Source organism: Mustela putorius, unplaced genomic scaffold, assembly GCF_011764305.1.
Source record: "Mustela putorius furo isolate JIRA1106 unplaced genomic scaffold, ASM1176430v1.1 tig00003875_pilon_pilon_pilon, whole genome shotgun sequence".
Taxonomy (NCBI): domain Eukaryota; kingdom Metazoa; phylum Chordata; class Mammalia; order Carnivora; family Mustelidae; genus Mustela; species Mustela putorius.
Window position 1 is genome coordinate 1,050,206 of NW_025422026.1, and position 15,200 is coordinate 1,065,405.

The following is a 15,200-nucleotide window of genomic DNA, read 5'->3' on the forward strand; positions in this document are numbered from 1 at the left end:
GATTCAAAATCTAAATTCAGTATGTTTGGAATTATGTAAAATGGGGAAAAAAATCCAAGATCTATGCATAGAAAAAAATTGGACGAAAACACACTGAGATGTTTATGGCAGTTTTCTTTGGAGGAAGAATGATGATTGATATTTTTAAACCTTTTCTACTTTTCTGGATTCTCAAATTTTCTCAAACGATATTATTTTTAAGAGGGAAAAGTAGATAAGTAAAAATATATTGCTTCCTCCTAGAAATACGTTTTTTGCCAACGTGTGTTTCCCCTTCTCCCCCTGAGGGATTGGGGGGGCTGGTAAGGGGCCACCGCTGCGCTCCAGGAGGATGGGAGGGCCGCTGGCTTGGAGGGCGGCCCTGGAGAGGGACGCCGGGGGGCGGGCTACTCACCCAGGACCAGGGTGGGCCAGCTCGAGATGCGGGCCTTCAGGCCTTGGTAGAAGATCTGGTGCAGGAACATGATGGTCTCGCTGCAGGGAAACATGGGGTGAGCTGTGTCCCGGGGATTTCCTGCCCCTGAAGGAGGCCCCCACCCGAGCCGGCAGCCAGGGACTGGCCGGACGCCAGTAGCAAGCCGCTTCCTCCACGGAGCCCTCAGGGAAAGCCCATCAGCATGGCCTGTGTTGCTCAGGGGGCCCAGGGCTGGACGAGTACACAGGTCCTTCTGTTACAAGGAGAGTTCCAAGATGGCCCCTAGTCAGGGGTCACCAGCCTCCCTGGGCTCCCCAAGTTCTTGGATCTGGGACTGACCCCGGGGGACCCCAGAGGAGCCCAGGGCTCTGGAGAGCACAGAGTAAAGGCCACTGACGGGTGCACAGAGGGCCGCGGCCTCAGACCCACACGATGTAGGGCCGTGCTCTGCCTATGTCCTGACCCTGGCAGTGTGGCCTCGAGCGAGCTGCTGTGCCTCTCTGAGCCGCAGATCTTTCTGTACAAAATAGGAAGGGGAAGCGAGGTAACCCCTGCAAGCAACGGGACGCTGTCCGTGCCCAGGGCATAGCGGGCGCTCCGTAAACACTAGCTCCCCACCACCCTGTGCAACAATTAGGGAAGTGGCAATCCTAGCGTTCCCCCAGCACCGGCTCTGTCACCACCTAGAGTGCCCGGGGAATGCGCGCTCCCCCGGGCAGCTGGCCCCAGAACAGCCCCAGTCTGGTCCCACAGCTCACCCTCTGAGGACAAGGGAGGTTCCTGTCTCCTCCGGCAACCCCCGTCCCTGTCAGCTGGTCCTTCTCTGCTGCCACTCACCACCCCAGCCCCTGCCACCTGGAGACCTGGCGGGGGGGGGGGGTCCCCCGTGTGTCTGGGGCTTGCCTTGAATCAGACCAGGGAGTCTGGTCGTGCATCTTATTCTTAGATGGGTAAAGTGAAGCCCCAAAAGGAAGGGGTGGGGCAGCCTGAGCCTCTAAGCCTCTGTTCTCACACCCCCCACCAACCCCCGCGCTGTCCCCCCTCCCAGTGCCATATGTCCCCTGGAGCCTCACTCCCTCGAAACCACAAGACTGGACAGGGGTGGAAGGTGCCAGGGGTCACGGGCCTGTGGGCAGCCGAACGTGGGGTCTCCTTTGTGCACGGAGGGGCCCTGAGACCCCAGGGGGGGAAGAGGGGAAAGCTCAGGGGAGAGTCGGGGAGAGAGACACACACAGACGACACCTCCAGGCTGAACAGCACAGCCTGTAGCTCGGTCAGGTCAGCCAGACATGTAGGATGGAGGGAAACAGCACCAGGGAGAACACGAACAGGATTCCGAGGGGGTGAGCCGTTCTGGGCTCCGTTCTGAGCCTGGGTCCTCTCGGTATGGAGACTCCACGGTCTTCTCCCTGAAGTCCCGTAAGAATGGTCCCCCAGCCTGGAGACACCTGATTCCCTGACCAGGGCCACCCCACATGGCTGGAGGCCTTTTCAATTTTAGGTCCCCTATAGAGGGACTTCTGACAGGGCTAGGTTCTGTCTCTCTGTGGCCGACTAGTCTGTCGAGTTGACAAACGCACACCAATCCCTAGAGCGTTGTTGGCGGCCACGTGTGAAGACCACTTGGACAGTTTAAAGGCAAGAGACTGACCCAGGTGTGTGTGGGAATGCACCAGGGGAAGAGGATCCGATCTGGGATGGCAGACTGGGCATCGGGGGCTTCAGGGGCTCTCGAGGGAGCCAGGCAGCTCTGGGCTACCCTGAGCACGGCCCCAGCAACGCTCAGGGAGTCGTTCCCAGGCACCTCCAGGCGAGACCTTCTCAGGAGGCATCGGGGAGGAAATGAACTTTCTTAAATTCCAACACTGCATGGAGGACTGCAGTAGCATGATAGGAACATCGTAAGCTGGGACTATAAAAATACAGTTGACGAAGCCTCCCTTTTTAAGGTACAAACGGAGAGAATTTCACTGGTAACCTTGTGACTCTCTAGAAGCTACTATCATTACCGAACTTCTAAGAAAATCAAATGATCTCATTTTGATTTGATTTGCTTTTTAAAAAAAATCACGGTTATGTTCACCAAACATTTTCTCTACGTAGCGTCCATCCAAATTCCTTCTTTTAGGAATTCTGTAGCCATGTCCAGTCATTATTTTGTCTCTTCTCAATTTTAGCTAGTCCTGCACAGTAAGTGCACAACCTAACGTACACGTTGTAGACACGTTTGCTCAGCGATCGGACCACTGGTCGTGGGTTGGCTGTTCTAACTTTTTATTTTTTGGAATTTTCTTATTTTGCCCTGCGAGGCATATCCTTTCTTTCTGTCCTCTGCTTCTGCACACACACTCATCTGTTTTACTTTGTTGCTTAATTTTTACATAAAGTGCTCAACGGCAGTCAGCGGGAGCGAGACGCGCGGTCCTCCCCAGAGAGGTCAGCCGACCGTATCCATCACACATGCCTGCCGTTTCTGCTGCTTTTCTCCGCTGCTTCTCACCCTTATGACTTCTTACACGGTCTTAGGTCTGCTTCTAGACTTTCCATCTTACTTTCTCACACAACCCTCGGGCTGTTTTCATTCCTTTTAATATATTTATAAACTTTTATAACAATTTAATTAAAGTGCGGCATGTTTCTTTCATTGTTCTTGCTTGGAAACACTGTAACCCACTTCTACGTATTTGTTCCTTCAGCTCAGCTTCAAGATCATCGAGCTGAGCAGCACTTTGGCTGGAGCTATATTACGTTCATAGACTATTTTGGGTGAAGCTAGCAACTCTTAACACTGAACTCTTCCCTCCAAGGTGGCGGCCGTGCCCTGCTCTTGTACAGTCTGCAAGCTCAGAGATGTTTTTACATCTTGAGACACTTTGGAAAAAGACAAAAGAACATTTCATCGTACGTGAACATACACGACATTCATGTTTTAGCATCCATAGTGAAGTTTCATCAGAGCACGGTCACTCGCATTCGTTCATGGTTTGCCTGTAACTGCATTGTTTCAGCACAGACCACATGCCCCACAACATCTGAAGTACCTCCCATCTGGCACTCTATAGAAAAACCATGCTGATCCCTGGCCCATGCGAAGAGCATCCCTGAATTGTGCAGTGTGGAGCTGGGGCAGCTGTCCATGACGACCCTGACCCCACCCACAGCAAGAAGGACCCAGACACAGGGTAAGTCATTATTTAAGTGTGACGGGTCCCACAAAGGCAGCAGGGGGCCCTGGGAACACACAAGCAGGGACTTAAGCCTATGGTGGGGCATGCGGTGACCAGGGATGTGACAGCCAAGAGAAGATGTGAAGACAGAATAGGAGACACCTGTCAAGGATGGCAGGGTGGGAAAAACGTTGGAGGGAGAGGCGGGGACCTGTCTGCAGAGCACACCTGGGACGTGCTCATTCTGCCGGGTGCTCCCTGAGCCCAGAAAGGAGTGTGACCCCCAAAGGCCAGTCCAGGGTAGGTGGACAGAGCATGGTCCCCGCACTCCTGCCCCACACTTGGTCCATCTCTGGCCTGTTACCCACCTTCCCACTGGTGCAGACATGACTAACTCATGGGGGCATGCTGCCCCACCCCCCAGTCTCACCATCCCGCTCAACCCAGGACGGCAAGCCGCACCTGCTCATCGGTCAGAGAAGCATCGATGTACAAGCCACCTGCCCCCCGGAGGGATGCCTCTGGTCCCCGGCAACGCCTGTGGTGCCAGCGGGGTGGGCGCTGGGCGTGGTTCCCACCACAGGAACCAGCCCCAGTCTGCGAGCTTACTGTCGGCGTGAACCAAAACCTCCCGCACGTGTTTACTCAGAAGATCTTTCTTCCCCTGCTGGGGGGGTGGGCACACCGTGAACCCCTCCCTGCCCCGCAGCAACTTCCAGGAATCCACCAGTCTGGAAAGGGTCCTTCTGCAGCTCCAGCAACTAACTACCAAGTTAGCACCAGGTTTCCAAGGGTGCCGGACCACTCAGCCTGGAAGCAAATCCAGGGAAAGCTTTGTGTGGGAATATCTTCTGCTAAGTGGCACAGTGGCCTCTCTGGTCGGAGGCAGGAGTGCCAGGCAGTCCATGTCCCAGGGGCTGCTTCGCAGCGGGGCTCATGGTCAAGGGAAGGTTCTCCAGCCGTGCAGGGGCGAGGCAGAGTGCACATCCAGACCCTTGCGGCCATGAGCAGAGGGAGAAGGCTGGGGGTCAGGGGATGGGGTCCCAGCCTGCTACTGAGCAGGGTGGTGGGGAAGCACAGAGCTTAAAAGGAAACAGCTGGGCTAAAACTGCAGCCCACACAATGGCTGTGTGCCCGTGAGTACACCCTGCAACCTCTCTGAGCTCCAGCCTTGTGGGGCGTCTCTGGAGACTGGAAAGCACGCAGGTGCAAAGCTGGTTCCGTGAGGCGCCACCGTGACGAGGTGAGTGCCGTCCAGAATGTTCCCTCCAGCTATGTGCTGGCTGGGGTTGTCACGACGGCAGGGGAAGCATCCGCCCTCCGTTCCTTGTGCACCCCAGGGCACAGAGGAGGGACAGTGAAGGTCCTGCTGATGACCGCAGGGCAACCACTCCCAGCCCGTTCCTCCTGCAGCCTGGGCGCGGGGAGGGGAAGCCCTCCGCCTGCTCCTGCTGGAGATCAGAGCCCGGGGAGGGAGCCAGCCGCGCACAGGATGTGCTTCCCCAGATAGGCTCGTGGTGTTCTCTAACTTGAATCAGAGAGAAAACGGGAAGGCGTGGACGGCTTCTCCTTGTCAAACCATCCCTGCATTCTGGGGGTAAGTCCCATTGGGTCGCGATGTATTCCTGGATCCAACCTGGTGATGTTCCGGGTCTCTGAGATCTGACAGGAGACAGACTTTGCTTCGGGTGCTAGAGTGATGCTGGCCTCACAGAGGAGGAGGGAAGCGTGGCCTCCACGTTTGGTATGGGTTCTGTTCTCCCGGGGCATCTCCGGGGCTCGACTCTTCCGTTGGTGTCGCGCTCCCACGGAGGACTGCACGCACAGCTCCGGCAAGAGGCTGCGTGTGAACCCCTTTTGGATCCTCCAACACCTGTAAGAGGCAGTGTCATTCCTGGAGGCCGGGAGAACCGCTCGGGCTGCCACGGCCTGGACCGGGGTCAGTGAGACCGCGACGGCGAGCACCCGTCCGCCGTGGGCCCCCTGCCCCTTGTAGGCGGTTGGTGCCAGGAGAGGAGGGGGCTTCCTCCCTCCTGTTTATTCTTAGGTAAAGGCCTCCGACCAGATCGTGCACTCGCTGAAAGATAAAAGCCATGGGTTGTTTTTTCAAACAACTTTTGAACAAAGGCTGGGAGCTGGCCTGAAAACTCGTAACCGCAGACGCCAGGCAGAAAGAGCTCCGTTAGAGATGGACGAAGAGGCTAACAAAATCATAGAAAGAGTCAAGAGACACAAAGCCCAGCTTTCTTAGAGGCCGTAAGAAGGGTCAGCAAAGGCTTGCAATCGTAGCCTAAAATGCAAGCACGGAAGGCTACTAAGGCCTCCCACAGCACAGGGGGCCCCGCACGGCCTGGGTTCCAATTCCACAGCTGCTACCCGCAGATTTCCTTGATAAACACAGAATGGCACCGAAAATGTATTTTCCTTGTGATGTTCTGAAGCGTTTTCTCCTCTCCAGCTTGCTCTAGTGTAGGATATGGTCTATAAACCATTTAACGAGCAGATAGCGTGTTGACTATGTTACCAGGAAGGCTGTCCGAGCTGAGGTTTGGGAGTCGAAAGTTACAAGTGGATTTTCAAGTGTGTGCCCCTCTCCCTGGAGCTGTCCAGGGCAGGGCGCTGCCTGCAGGTGTGGTCCGGGACCTGTGGCCCTGGCACTTGTGGGAGATGCGGTTCCCTGGTTCTCCCCCAGGCTTCCCAACAGAGAAGCACACGGTGGGTTCCCATGTCCACGCTCACGTGTGCACGTCCGCGGACCCCAGCGCACTGCCCAGGGTGCTCAGGAAGGGACGCGTCCTGTCGCTGTGTCGGAAAGACCCCACTGTCGTGTCTGGAGTAAGCGTTACCTGATTTCACAAAAATGTAAAGGATTTTCTTTCTTTAGGAAATAAAGGTATTTACATAATGCTTAAAAATTGTCTTCAACATATTAAGAAGCAAACCTTGTATGTATGCACGTGGTTCTGTTTGCAGAAAGTCTCATGAGGTCACATGCTGTTCCCCTCCCCGTCAGCCTGTCTCTTTCCTGGCCCACCGTGGAGCGGCGTCCACACCACGGCCTCAGGCCTGCCCACCCCAGCGACTCTGGGCCTCTCCAGCCGGAACCCTGACTGGCGTCTGCACCTCTCCCCTACCTCCGGGCAGCCCCACAGGCCTCCTGCCCCGGGAACCCCTGGGTCCTGTCTCAGGGCGGGCCTGGGTGAGGGCCGGTCAGAGTGAAGCAGCCGAGAGAGGCGTACCTTGGCGAGATCACAGCTGAAGGGCCATCTCGGGGCACACGGTGGCCCACCCTAATTCCTGGGGGGGGGGTGTCGCTCGAACATTGTGCTCTGGTTCTGTGTTTCAAGTCTGCTGCTTTTCATCCAGTCCACCCAAGGTGAGCCCACCGAGAAGCTCATTATTTAAACCATTTCTTAAACTCCTTTTAGAAAGATGCTGACCGAGGAAGAGCAGCCGCCCACTCAGCGTCCTGGGGCCCCGCGAGCCACAGGGACCCTGCAGTCGCTGTTTGGGAAAAGTAGGTGCGTTTGCAGGGCAGGTGGACCCCGCGGCCCAGAGCCCGGCCTCCAGGACATTATGGCCACGTCAAGATGAGGAATGGAGCACTGCTAGCCTTTGGAGCCCGACTCAAAACTCGAAACCAATCCGATCTGCTTCTCAGTGTCAGCACCGAGGCCGTGGGAGCCACGGTCCTCTGCTGGGGGGGCCGGTCTGGTGCCCCGCAGGAGGTTTCCAGCAGCCCCGGCCTCCGGCCCCTCGCAGCCCACGGCACCCCTAAGCCCAGCTGGTTCTGACCATCAGACGCATCTCCAAACACGCGGGGCATGGAATGCCTCCCCCCCCCCCCCCCGCTGCATGGCCTGTGTGTGCCCCACACCCACACTTGTGAGGGGGTGGCTCGGAGCCGCGTGGCTCGTGGGCTTCCACGCCGTGGGTGCCATTGGTTCCGCTGCGCTGGGCGCGACTGGCGGAGGCTCTGCTGTGCGCGGTCTCATGCCCCGCGGCCCCGCCCCTCGGGGAGCGCACCTGTTCAGGAAGATGCTGCTGACGTCATCGTGCGTGATGGGGGGCTTCTTGGAGCTGGCGGCCATCCGCAGCGGGCGCAGGAAGTTGTTGACCAGGATGTGCAGCTGCTGCACGTACTCGGCCTCGGCCTCCAGCATGCTGAACACCACCTGGTTCCTCCGGCGCATGCTGTCGGCGTGCGGCGAGCGGATGTAGTCCTGGATGATGGTCTTCCACTTGCGCCGGCACAGCCAGCCCCGCAGGAAGCTCTGCACCTGTGGGAGGACGGGGGCGCGCTCTGTCACGGGGGTGGGGGGGCAGAGACCGAGGCTTGGTCACCCCGGCCCCCTCTGCCGGCTGGGCGTGCGGGGAGGGAAGCCTGGCCAGCCACCGCCACCTGCGAAGTCCTGGGCGAGCTGACCGGCCCCTCCGAGCGGGTTTCCCCATCGGTAGGCGGGGCTAACGAGGGGGTCCCGGACCCCAGGGCGGTTGGGGGTGGTGGTGGCAGCATCTGCCGGGAGCTTTTGCCGGAAGTGGAGGTGCCAGGCCCCCGCCCAGCCCTCTGCCTCTTAACAAGCCCCCCGGATGGCTGCAGAAGCCCCCTCTGAAGGAGAAAAAGGGTGGCCCGAGTCTGCCTCATGGGAGGGGCCGGAGGACGAGGCCTGCCGGCTGTGCCTGGAGTCTCCCCCCCGCCTCTCGGCTAAGGACTGGCCAGAAAGCCCACAAGTTTCAGTGAACACTCCTCCGGAGAGAGGGCGATTAGCCAGTGAACAGAACATGACGAATGAGTTAATCTCGGTCTTGGGGCCTCATTAGCGCTTCGGAGAGGTTCCAGCGCCTGCCCAGATTTCTCCTCCTCCTCCGGGGGGAATGAACGCGGACACTTGAGCTGGGAGTCAGGCTGCTCAGCTCCGCCGGTGTGTCGGCAAGAACTGGGTGGGGGGGGACCTTGACTCCCAGCCCCACAGAGCTCAGGCGGCTCCTGCTGCTGGGGGGAGCGCCTGGGGGTGCTGGGATCACCCGCTGAGGACCAGGCACAGAGGCCGTTAGTCTCAGCAGAAACGGGGACACGAACAGCAAGTTCAGGGGTCAGGCTGCAGGTCTGAGGCCGGGGCCGTGTGCCCCGGGGAGGAGGCCAGCCCCGAGCCCAGACCCCTCTCTTCCGAGACAGGGAGGCTCTCTCTACGCGGGAGCACTTGCCGAGGCCCCAGGACGGTGAGAATCGAGGGACGGGGGCGGACTTCAGCTGGTACTTACAATGTTCCCGCGAGAAGGGCTTCAGTCGTGCTGGGAAGCCCAGTGGTGCCAGAGGGCAGAGGGAGAGCCCGGGTGCCCCTGCCAGGGTGGGGCCTGGCTGGGACCTGGCGGCAAACTCCAAGGGCCATGGGGACCTGGCGGGTCCTCCAGATGCAGGAGGCCGGCCGGTGGGACTAATGGGGCTTGTGTGGGAGGCGGGCCCTGGGCTGTGCCTCCTCGTGTTTTCCAGGAGGTCCTGTGTCTGGGGACCCGAGGACGTGCCTCTGGAGCTGGGGGGCTGGGGCTTAGCGTCACGTGCAACGCCGACCTGTGTGACCTGGGCACGTCCCTTTGCCTTCCTGCCTCTCAGTCTCCCCGTACGTGAAACGCAGATAATAACGAAACCCCAGAGGGTTCTCAGTTAGGAATGAATTAATCTGCGTACAGCTCCTAGAATAGCGTCTGACACATAGAAAGTGCTTAATGAATGTTAGCTATTTCTATTTTTGAGAAACAAAATCCAGATTTTCATGGGAAATGTTTAGCTTTTAAAGCACTGGCAACAAATTAAAAAGAACAAAAAAACACACTGTGTGGGCTCAAAACCCCAAACATGCCGGGAGGCTGAACTCGGCCTGGGGGATGCCCGTGTGCGGTTTCTGGTCTGGGGGGCACCGGAGGCGTTCTGCCCCCCTCCACGTGCAGGGTTGTTAGGTTTCACCGGTCTGTCTTACGGTGACTCAGGCTCCCCGGCTTCAAGCCTGGCAGCCTGTACACGCACACGTGTCCCTTCCCTGTGCTGCCCTTGGCTGGTCCAAGGTGCTGGTTGGTACCCCAGCCACCGGGCGGGTCCCCAGGGCCTCCTACGACCTCTGGACTCTCAAACCAGCAGGGACAGCTCGGGGGACCAGAGGCTCCTCTGCCGAGGTGGGTGTGGGACTAGAGGGGGCAGCTGTGAGAGGAAGGGTCTGCATGAGGAGGGGGGAGGGGCAGGGGGGCGTGTCAGTGGAGTGGGGGCAGGGGGTCCTCAGGGCCTGTCCTGTGATGTGAGAAATCCCGCAGCTGCAGCCTGCAATCTGGGTTCCTTCTGCTTTGGAGCCCGTCCCACCCCCAAAACAGGGTGGAGCCATGACCCCAGGGCAGCTCGGAGAACCTGCCCTACTGTGCTGCTCAGGGGACCTGTTCAGGCTGAGGTGGGGGGTGGCCTGCCAAGGGGGCAGGGGGACAGGGGTGACAGTGCCAGGAGGCTCTCTAGGAAGGCTGGTACAGACCTTCTTGATCTTCTTGATGTCACTGTCCTCGTCGTTGGGGGTGGTGGTCTGGGTGGACTGGATGCGTTCATTGTCCTTGAGCAGGGATGCGATCTGTAATGGAGACATGCGTCGTGGGGTGAGTGAGCGCCCTGCCACCTGCCCCAGGGGCCCCGTGGCGTGTGTCCCCTGCTCTGTGCAAGGCTGCAGAGCTAGGCAGTGAGGGAGCCCTGGACTCGGAGCCCCGGCGCCAGGGCTGTGGGCGGCTGGCACCCCAGGAAGCCTCAGTCTGTGGTTCTCCTCCCTTTGCCCTAAACCATCAGCCCCTTTGTTTTTAACTTTGGCAAGCTAACCTCAAACTTAACCATTTTCACCCATTTGGTGCACGGCTGAGTGGCATTACAATACGTGCCCACCGTCGCTGCCATCCATCTCCAGAACTTCCCATCTCTTCCCAAGAAACAATGTTTCTCAGTCCCCATGAAACAACGTTTCCCTGCCCCCCTCACCTCCCCGGCCCCAGCCCCCATCCACTTTCTGACTATGAACTTGACTCCTCTCCGACCTCCTCCAGGACTGGAATCCCACTCGGTGCAGGTGTGGCCCTCCAGCTCTGCCCACGCTGCCGCGGGGGTCACCAGGCCTTCCTTGTTAGGCCCGGGGAATTTTTCATGGTATTTACATACCGTTTTGCAATCCCTTCATCTGTAAATAGATACTTGGCAGTCCCTTATTTTTTTCAGACGAAACTGCTGGAATCAGAGAAATGCGGTGTTTCTCTGCTAGCCTGGCCTCCCCTCCCCCCTGGGCTGCCCGGAAACCCTTTTCTGCCCCAGAGCCCCCTGTGGACACTGCTGGCCTAGAAACACGGGCCAGCCGTGGGGAGGAACACTTGCGCCGCCCTAGAAAGCCTCCCGTCGTCTGACGTGGGCATCAGAGTGCAGCACAGCCTCAGGGAAAGAACAGAGGGGCGGTGCCCAGGAGAAGGGGTGCCCCGGCGACACAGCGGCGGGTCCCCTGGGCCTCCCTGAGTGGACGGCCAGGTCGTGCTCTCCCTGCCACTCCGAGCAGGTGCCGCCTGCTCGCTGCTCCGTCCCAGCTGCGGCTCGTGTCCACCTGCTCCCGGAGCCTCGCCGGGGCCTGGTGCTCGGCACAGACGCGGATTCCAGGAGAACCCGGGCGACGGCAGCACCACAGAGCTGGCCCCCAGGAGCGCTCTGCCCCCGCCGGGCCTCGTGGCTAAAGATAGCAGCTCGGGAGCCTCCAGACGCCGCCGCCTAGCCGGCTGGCACTGCAGAACACGGCTCCGGCCCCTCAAGGCCACTCGCCGAACCGCAGGATGAATGGGCTCTCACAATCAAGCACTTTGAAAGCAAAATGGAACCGTTCCCCGCTCTCCACTCCCCTGGTTGCTAAAATTACCCCCGCGATGCTCGCAGAGTGGCGGAAAACATCTGAGCAGCGCTGGGCCGCGGAGCTTTCTCCTTTCTCATGTCGCCCCCCTTCCCCCACCCTGGGTTTTTTCAATTCTGGGAACATCCGCAGGTTGACATAAAGGTTGACTCTTTGTGCTCCAGAGGGACGAGGGGCACACGTGCACACACACACGCACATACTCAGGCAGACTCTTCGCTGAGGAATGCGGAGGTGCACAGTCAGCATTCCCCCAGCTTTGCACACCGAAACCCTCTTCTCTTTGCAATGGTGGTGTGTGTGCGCGTGACTGTGTGTGTGTGCAGCCGGAGTTTAGATCTGACGGCGACCTTCTCAGAGAGAGGCGTTCCAGCACAAGTCCTCAGCAGGGACTGGGGCGAAAAATAGATGCAACTAGGTCAGGCGCGCGGCGCCGTGCTCGGGCAGCGCCGCAAGCCCTGGAGGCCACACTTAAGGAGCTTACTGGGTGGGCAGACTCCAGGGTGCTGGGGTCTTGGGCCATGGCTCCCTCCTGCCAGGAGTGGGCGTCGGGAGGTGGCTGGAGTCCCAGCCCCACGGAGCTCCCACCAGCCACCTTTCTCGAAACCTGGCAGGTGTCCTCTGTGGGTGGGGGGGGGACTGGCTTTGCACCGGGTTTGCCCGGCTGGCACCCAGGGCTGGCTCAAGTAGACCCTTGTCAATGATGGAGCAGGCACTCTGGCTCCTGCCGGACCCCCGGCTGGCATCCAACACTGGCTGCCCATCCTGGCTCCGCGCCTGGTGTTTCGGCGGGCCCCTGCCCACCTGCCACCCACGGTCAGTCTTTCTCGGCTCGTCACAGGCAAACCTTCGCTGCCACCCTGCTTTGGGGCAGAGCCCCGGCTGCTGCCCACCATCCCCGAGACGCCGTCTTTAATCCTGAACCCAGTCCACGCAGCGGCTGGTGGGGGATTTATTCGGGTGTTCCTTCTTGTGAACAGCCCAGGTTTGGCTGAAGACCTTTGTATTCCTTGCATCCAAGCAGCCGGCACACGGCCCAGCCTCCTCTCCTCCCCGTTTGATCCCCTCTGGCCTCTTCCAAGCCATCCACGTGCCCATCTCCATCCTCCTGGGCCCACCTGGTCCGCATATCCTGGTGACGTCTCTGTGCCGGGCTCCGGCGAGACGCAGCTGGAGGTGGAGGCGCCAGACCCCTCCCTGGATGCACTCCTGGACTAACAGGGGGTTCAGACAGCCCAACAGGACAAGGCAGAGCAGACGTGCAGCCAAGCGTTGGGAGGGCCTCGCCAGGGAAGCAGCAAGGGCCGTCCGCAAGAGGTTGCGAAGGGTGAACGGGAGTCCGACAGGAGGGCTACGGGATGGAGGGCTTCCAGCGGAGGCGATGCTGTGGACAGAGCTACGGGGCACACAGGACACGGTGTGCCAGGGAAGCAGGGGCAGGACACGGCCCCAGGGGACACAGGAGGCGAGCCTCCGGCATGCCGGTGCATCCCGGTGCGGACAGCAGGCCCGCTGCACTCTCCCGCGCCCTCCGGAGCGGTTTCCTCGCGGCTCTACCTTCCATGCCGGGATCGCGGCAAGCTTGGTTTGCAGGACTGATCTAAACCCTGCACTGAGGTTCTCGCTGCTCCTTTCCAGAGCCAGGCCTAGGACTCCGCGCGCTCCAAGCCAACGACGTATCAGCGCTGCGTCTATGCTCCCACTCTCCCCTGCCTGGCCTGCCTCACCCCTGCACGCTCACCTCCGAGCCCCAACCAGAGCAGGGTCGCTGCTGAAACCGTAAGATGCTGCCGAGCGGCACACCCAGAGCGGACGCGTCTTCTCAGAGGTGGACGCCCCTTTGCTGTAGGTCTCCAGCGGTGTGGTGACGAGACACGGGGCCCGAAGGGGTGCTGTCGGGCAAGCCAGAGAGCGGGGGGCGCACCGTACGGGGACGACCTCCTTCGGGAGTGATCTCGTGTGTTCACAGGGAGAGGCAGCCGCGAGGCACACAGGCGGCAGCCTCGGGGCTGGTGACTGGGAGCGTGACCCGCGCGGGCCCAGGTGTGGCCGAGGGCTCGGCCGCAGCCACTCGGATGTTCTGAGGGCCCCGGGCTCTTCCTCGTGCCCCGCCTGGCCGATTATGCAGTGGGGCCTGAAGAGAAGGAGACCGTGAAATGCTAATGGCCGGCTCTCTGAAGGAAAGACCCTGCCGAGAGCACCTGCCAAGTTCACGGTGAGCTGTCGCACCGGGCCCACGGCCGGCTGACCCAAGTCCAGCGCGCAGCCCACGGAACTCCTGAAGGTCAGCCGGTGGTTGCCGCAGGCCGCGAGGAGCCAGCGCCTGTGCACCCCGCCGCGTGGGGTCCCGGGGAAATAATCCTGCGGTAGGAAGGCCTGGGGACGTGGGGACGGGGGTGTGTCCTGTGTGTAAGCTGGTTTCCGACTCAGCTCTGGAAGCCCCCTGCTGCGTCCACACCTTTCGGGACGTCTGTTCCACGTTGTGCACGAGAGCCCGTGTCGGGGGATGGAAGCGGGAGGTCAAGTCAGGCAGCTGTTACGTTTCTGTGGACTCTGGTTCTCCTGCTCAGACAGACGAGGCAGGACTGTGCTTCTCAGCCCCTGGAGCGTGGGCCTGGTTCTGGGATGCGCTGAGTCCACGGTCACGTGAGCCACGGTGGGCCTCGCTCGCAGTTCCCTTCCCTGCGTGTGAGCCTGGGGGGCCCGCCGGCTGTGTCCCCGACTCCGAGCGAGCGTTCGGGAGCAGGCCCCCAGTGGACACCCCGCTGGCCAGAAGCTTGAAGCCCCTGTGGCGAGGACCCCGTCACCCTGACGGACGCATGAGGTGGCCTCCCGTGGGCACCAAGCAGTGCAGGGGGAGGGCAGAAGGTGAGCCCTTGCGTGTCCTCGGGGACGTGCGGGACAGGCTCGAGCAGCTGCGTCTGGCTAGCGGAGGGCAGGGGGACTGTAGGGGCTCGGGGCATCCAGGCGACACCGTGGATGGCAAACCACACCCCTTTCCTCAGACCTGGCTCCCAGGGGTAGGCGCGGGGCCGAGGGTCTGGAGCCAGGAGACCCAAGTCCATGAGGGACTCCATCCCTCAGGTGACCTTGGAGCAACCTTGCATAAGTCCCTCCCTTTGCGGTGGCCCTCAGTGTCTTCAGATCCCTCCAGCGGTCACGTTCCAAGGCCTGCTGACACCCACGCGGCCTACTTCCTGGAGCAGGCTGTGTCCACCCGCCCCGCAGGGGTGTGTGTGTGTGTGTGCGACACAGAGACTATAGCCCGAGAGCTCCACGGAGACGGTCTTCTTTCTCGGTCTTCTTTAAAGGCTCTCTTGCCCTGATGTAACCCATTCAGGCCAACGCCTGCTCCAAATTCCCACTTACTCGGCCTCTCCTGCCCCCGACACACTCACACACAACGGACCCGCCTTCTGCTCCCCAGCGACACAGGGCACCCCGCAGCCCCCATCTTCTCTCGCACACTCGTCCCTGAAACCTCCCGGGCCGGACGCCACGTGACCCCACGGCCTCCCCCGCAGTAGAAGAGCTCGTTCCTGCCCGGGTTGGCGCCTCGAGCCCCAGCACGATGCTGATGGCCTCGCACCCAGACCCCGGCGGTAGGCACGGCTGTCCCTCTGGGCCAGCTCGGAGCCTGAGGCCACACATTCACTGACCAAGTACCTCGTGCCAGGCGTAAGGAGGGAGCGTGAGGGCGGTCTGGCCCCCCAG

The 15,200-nt window shown here is 60.4% G+C and overlaps 1 protein-coding gene across 3 annotated transcripts in view; it reads right to left on the minus strand.

The window, feature by feature from the left end:
• Window positions 1-15,200, minus strand: part of RASGRF1 (Ras protein specific guanine nucleotide releasing factor 1) — an 88,088-nt gene that overhangs the window by 47,054 nt on the left and 25,834 nt on the right. For 2 of the 3 annotated variants that reach the window (XM_004763620.3, XM_013062022.2), the window contains exons 4-6: window positions 10,095-10,187; window positions 7,609-7,862; window positions 395-474 (exon numbers count right to left, since the gene is read on the minus strand). In XM_004763620.3, the coding sequence (XP_004763677.1) occupies window positions 395-474; window positions 7,609-7,862; window positions 10,095-10,187 (427 nt within the window). Of the gene's footprint in view, window positions 1-394; window positions 475-7,608; window positions 7,863-10,094; window positions 10,188-10,759; window positions 10,981-15,200 lie in introns of those variants that run through there. The other variant, XM_045067182.1, reaches the window with a different exon arrangement.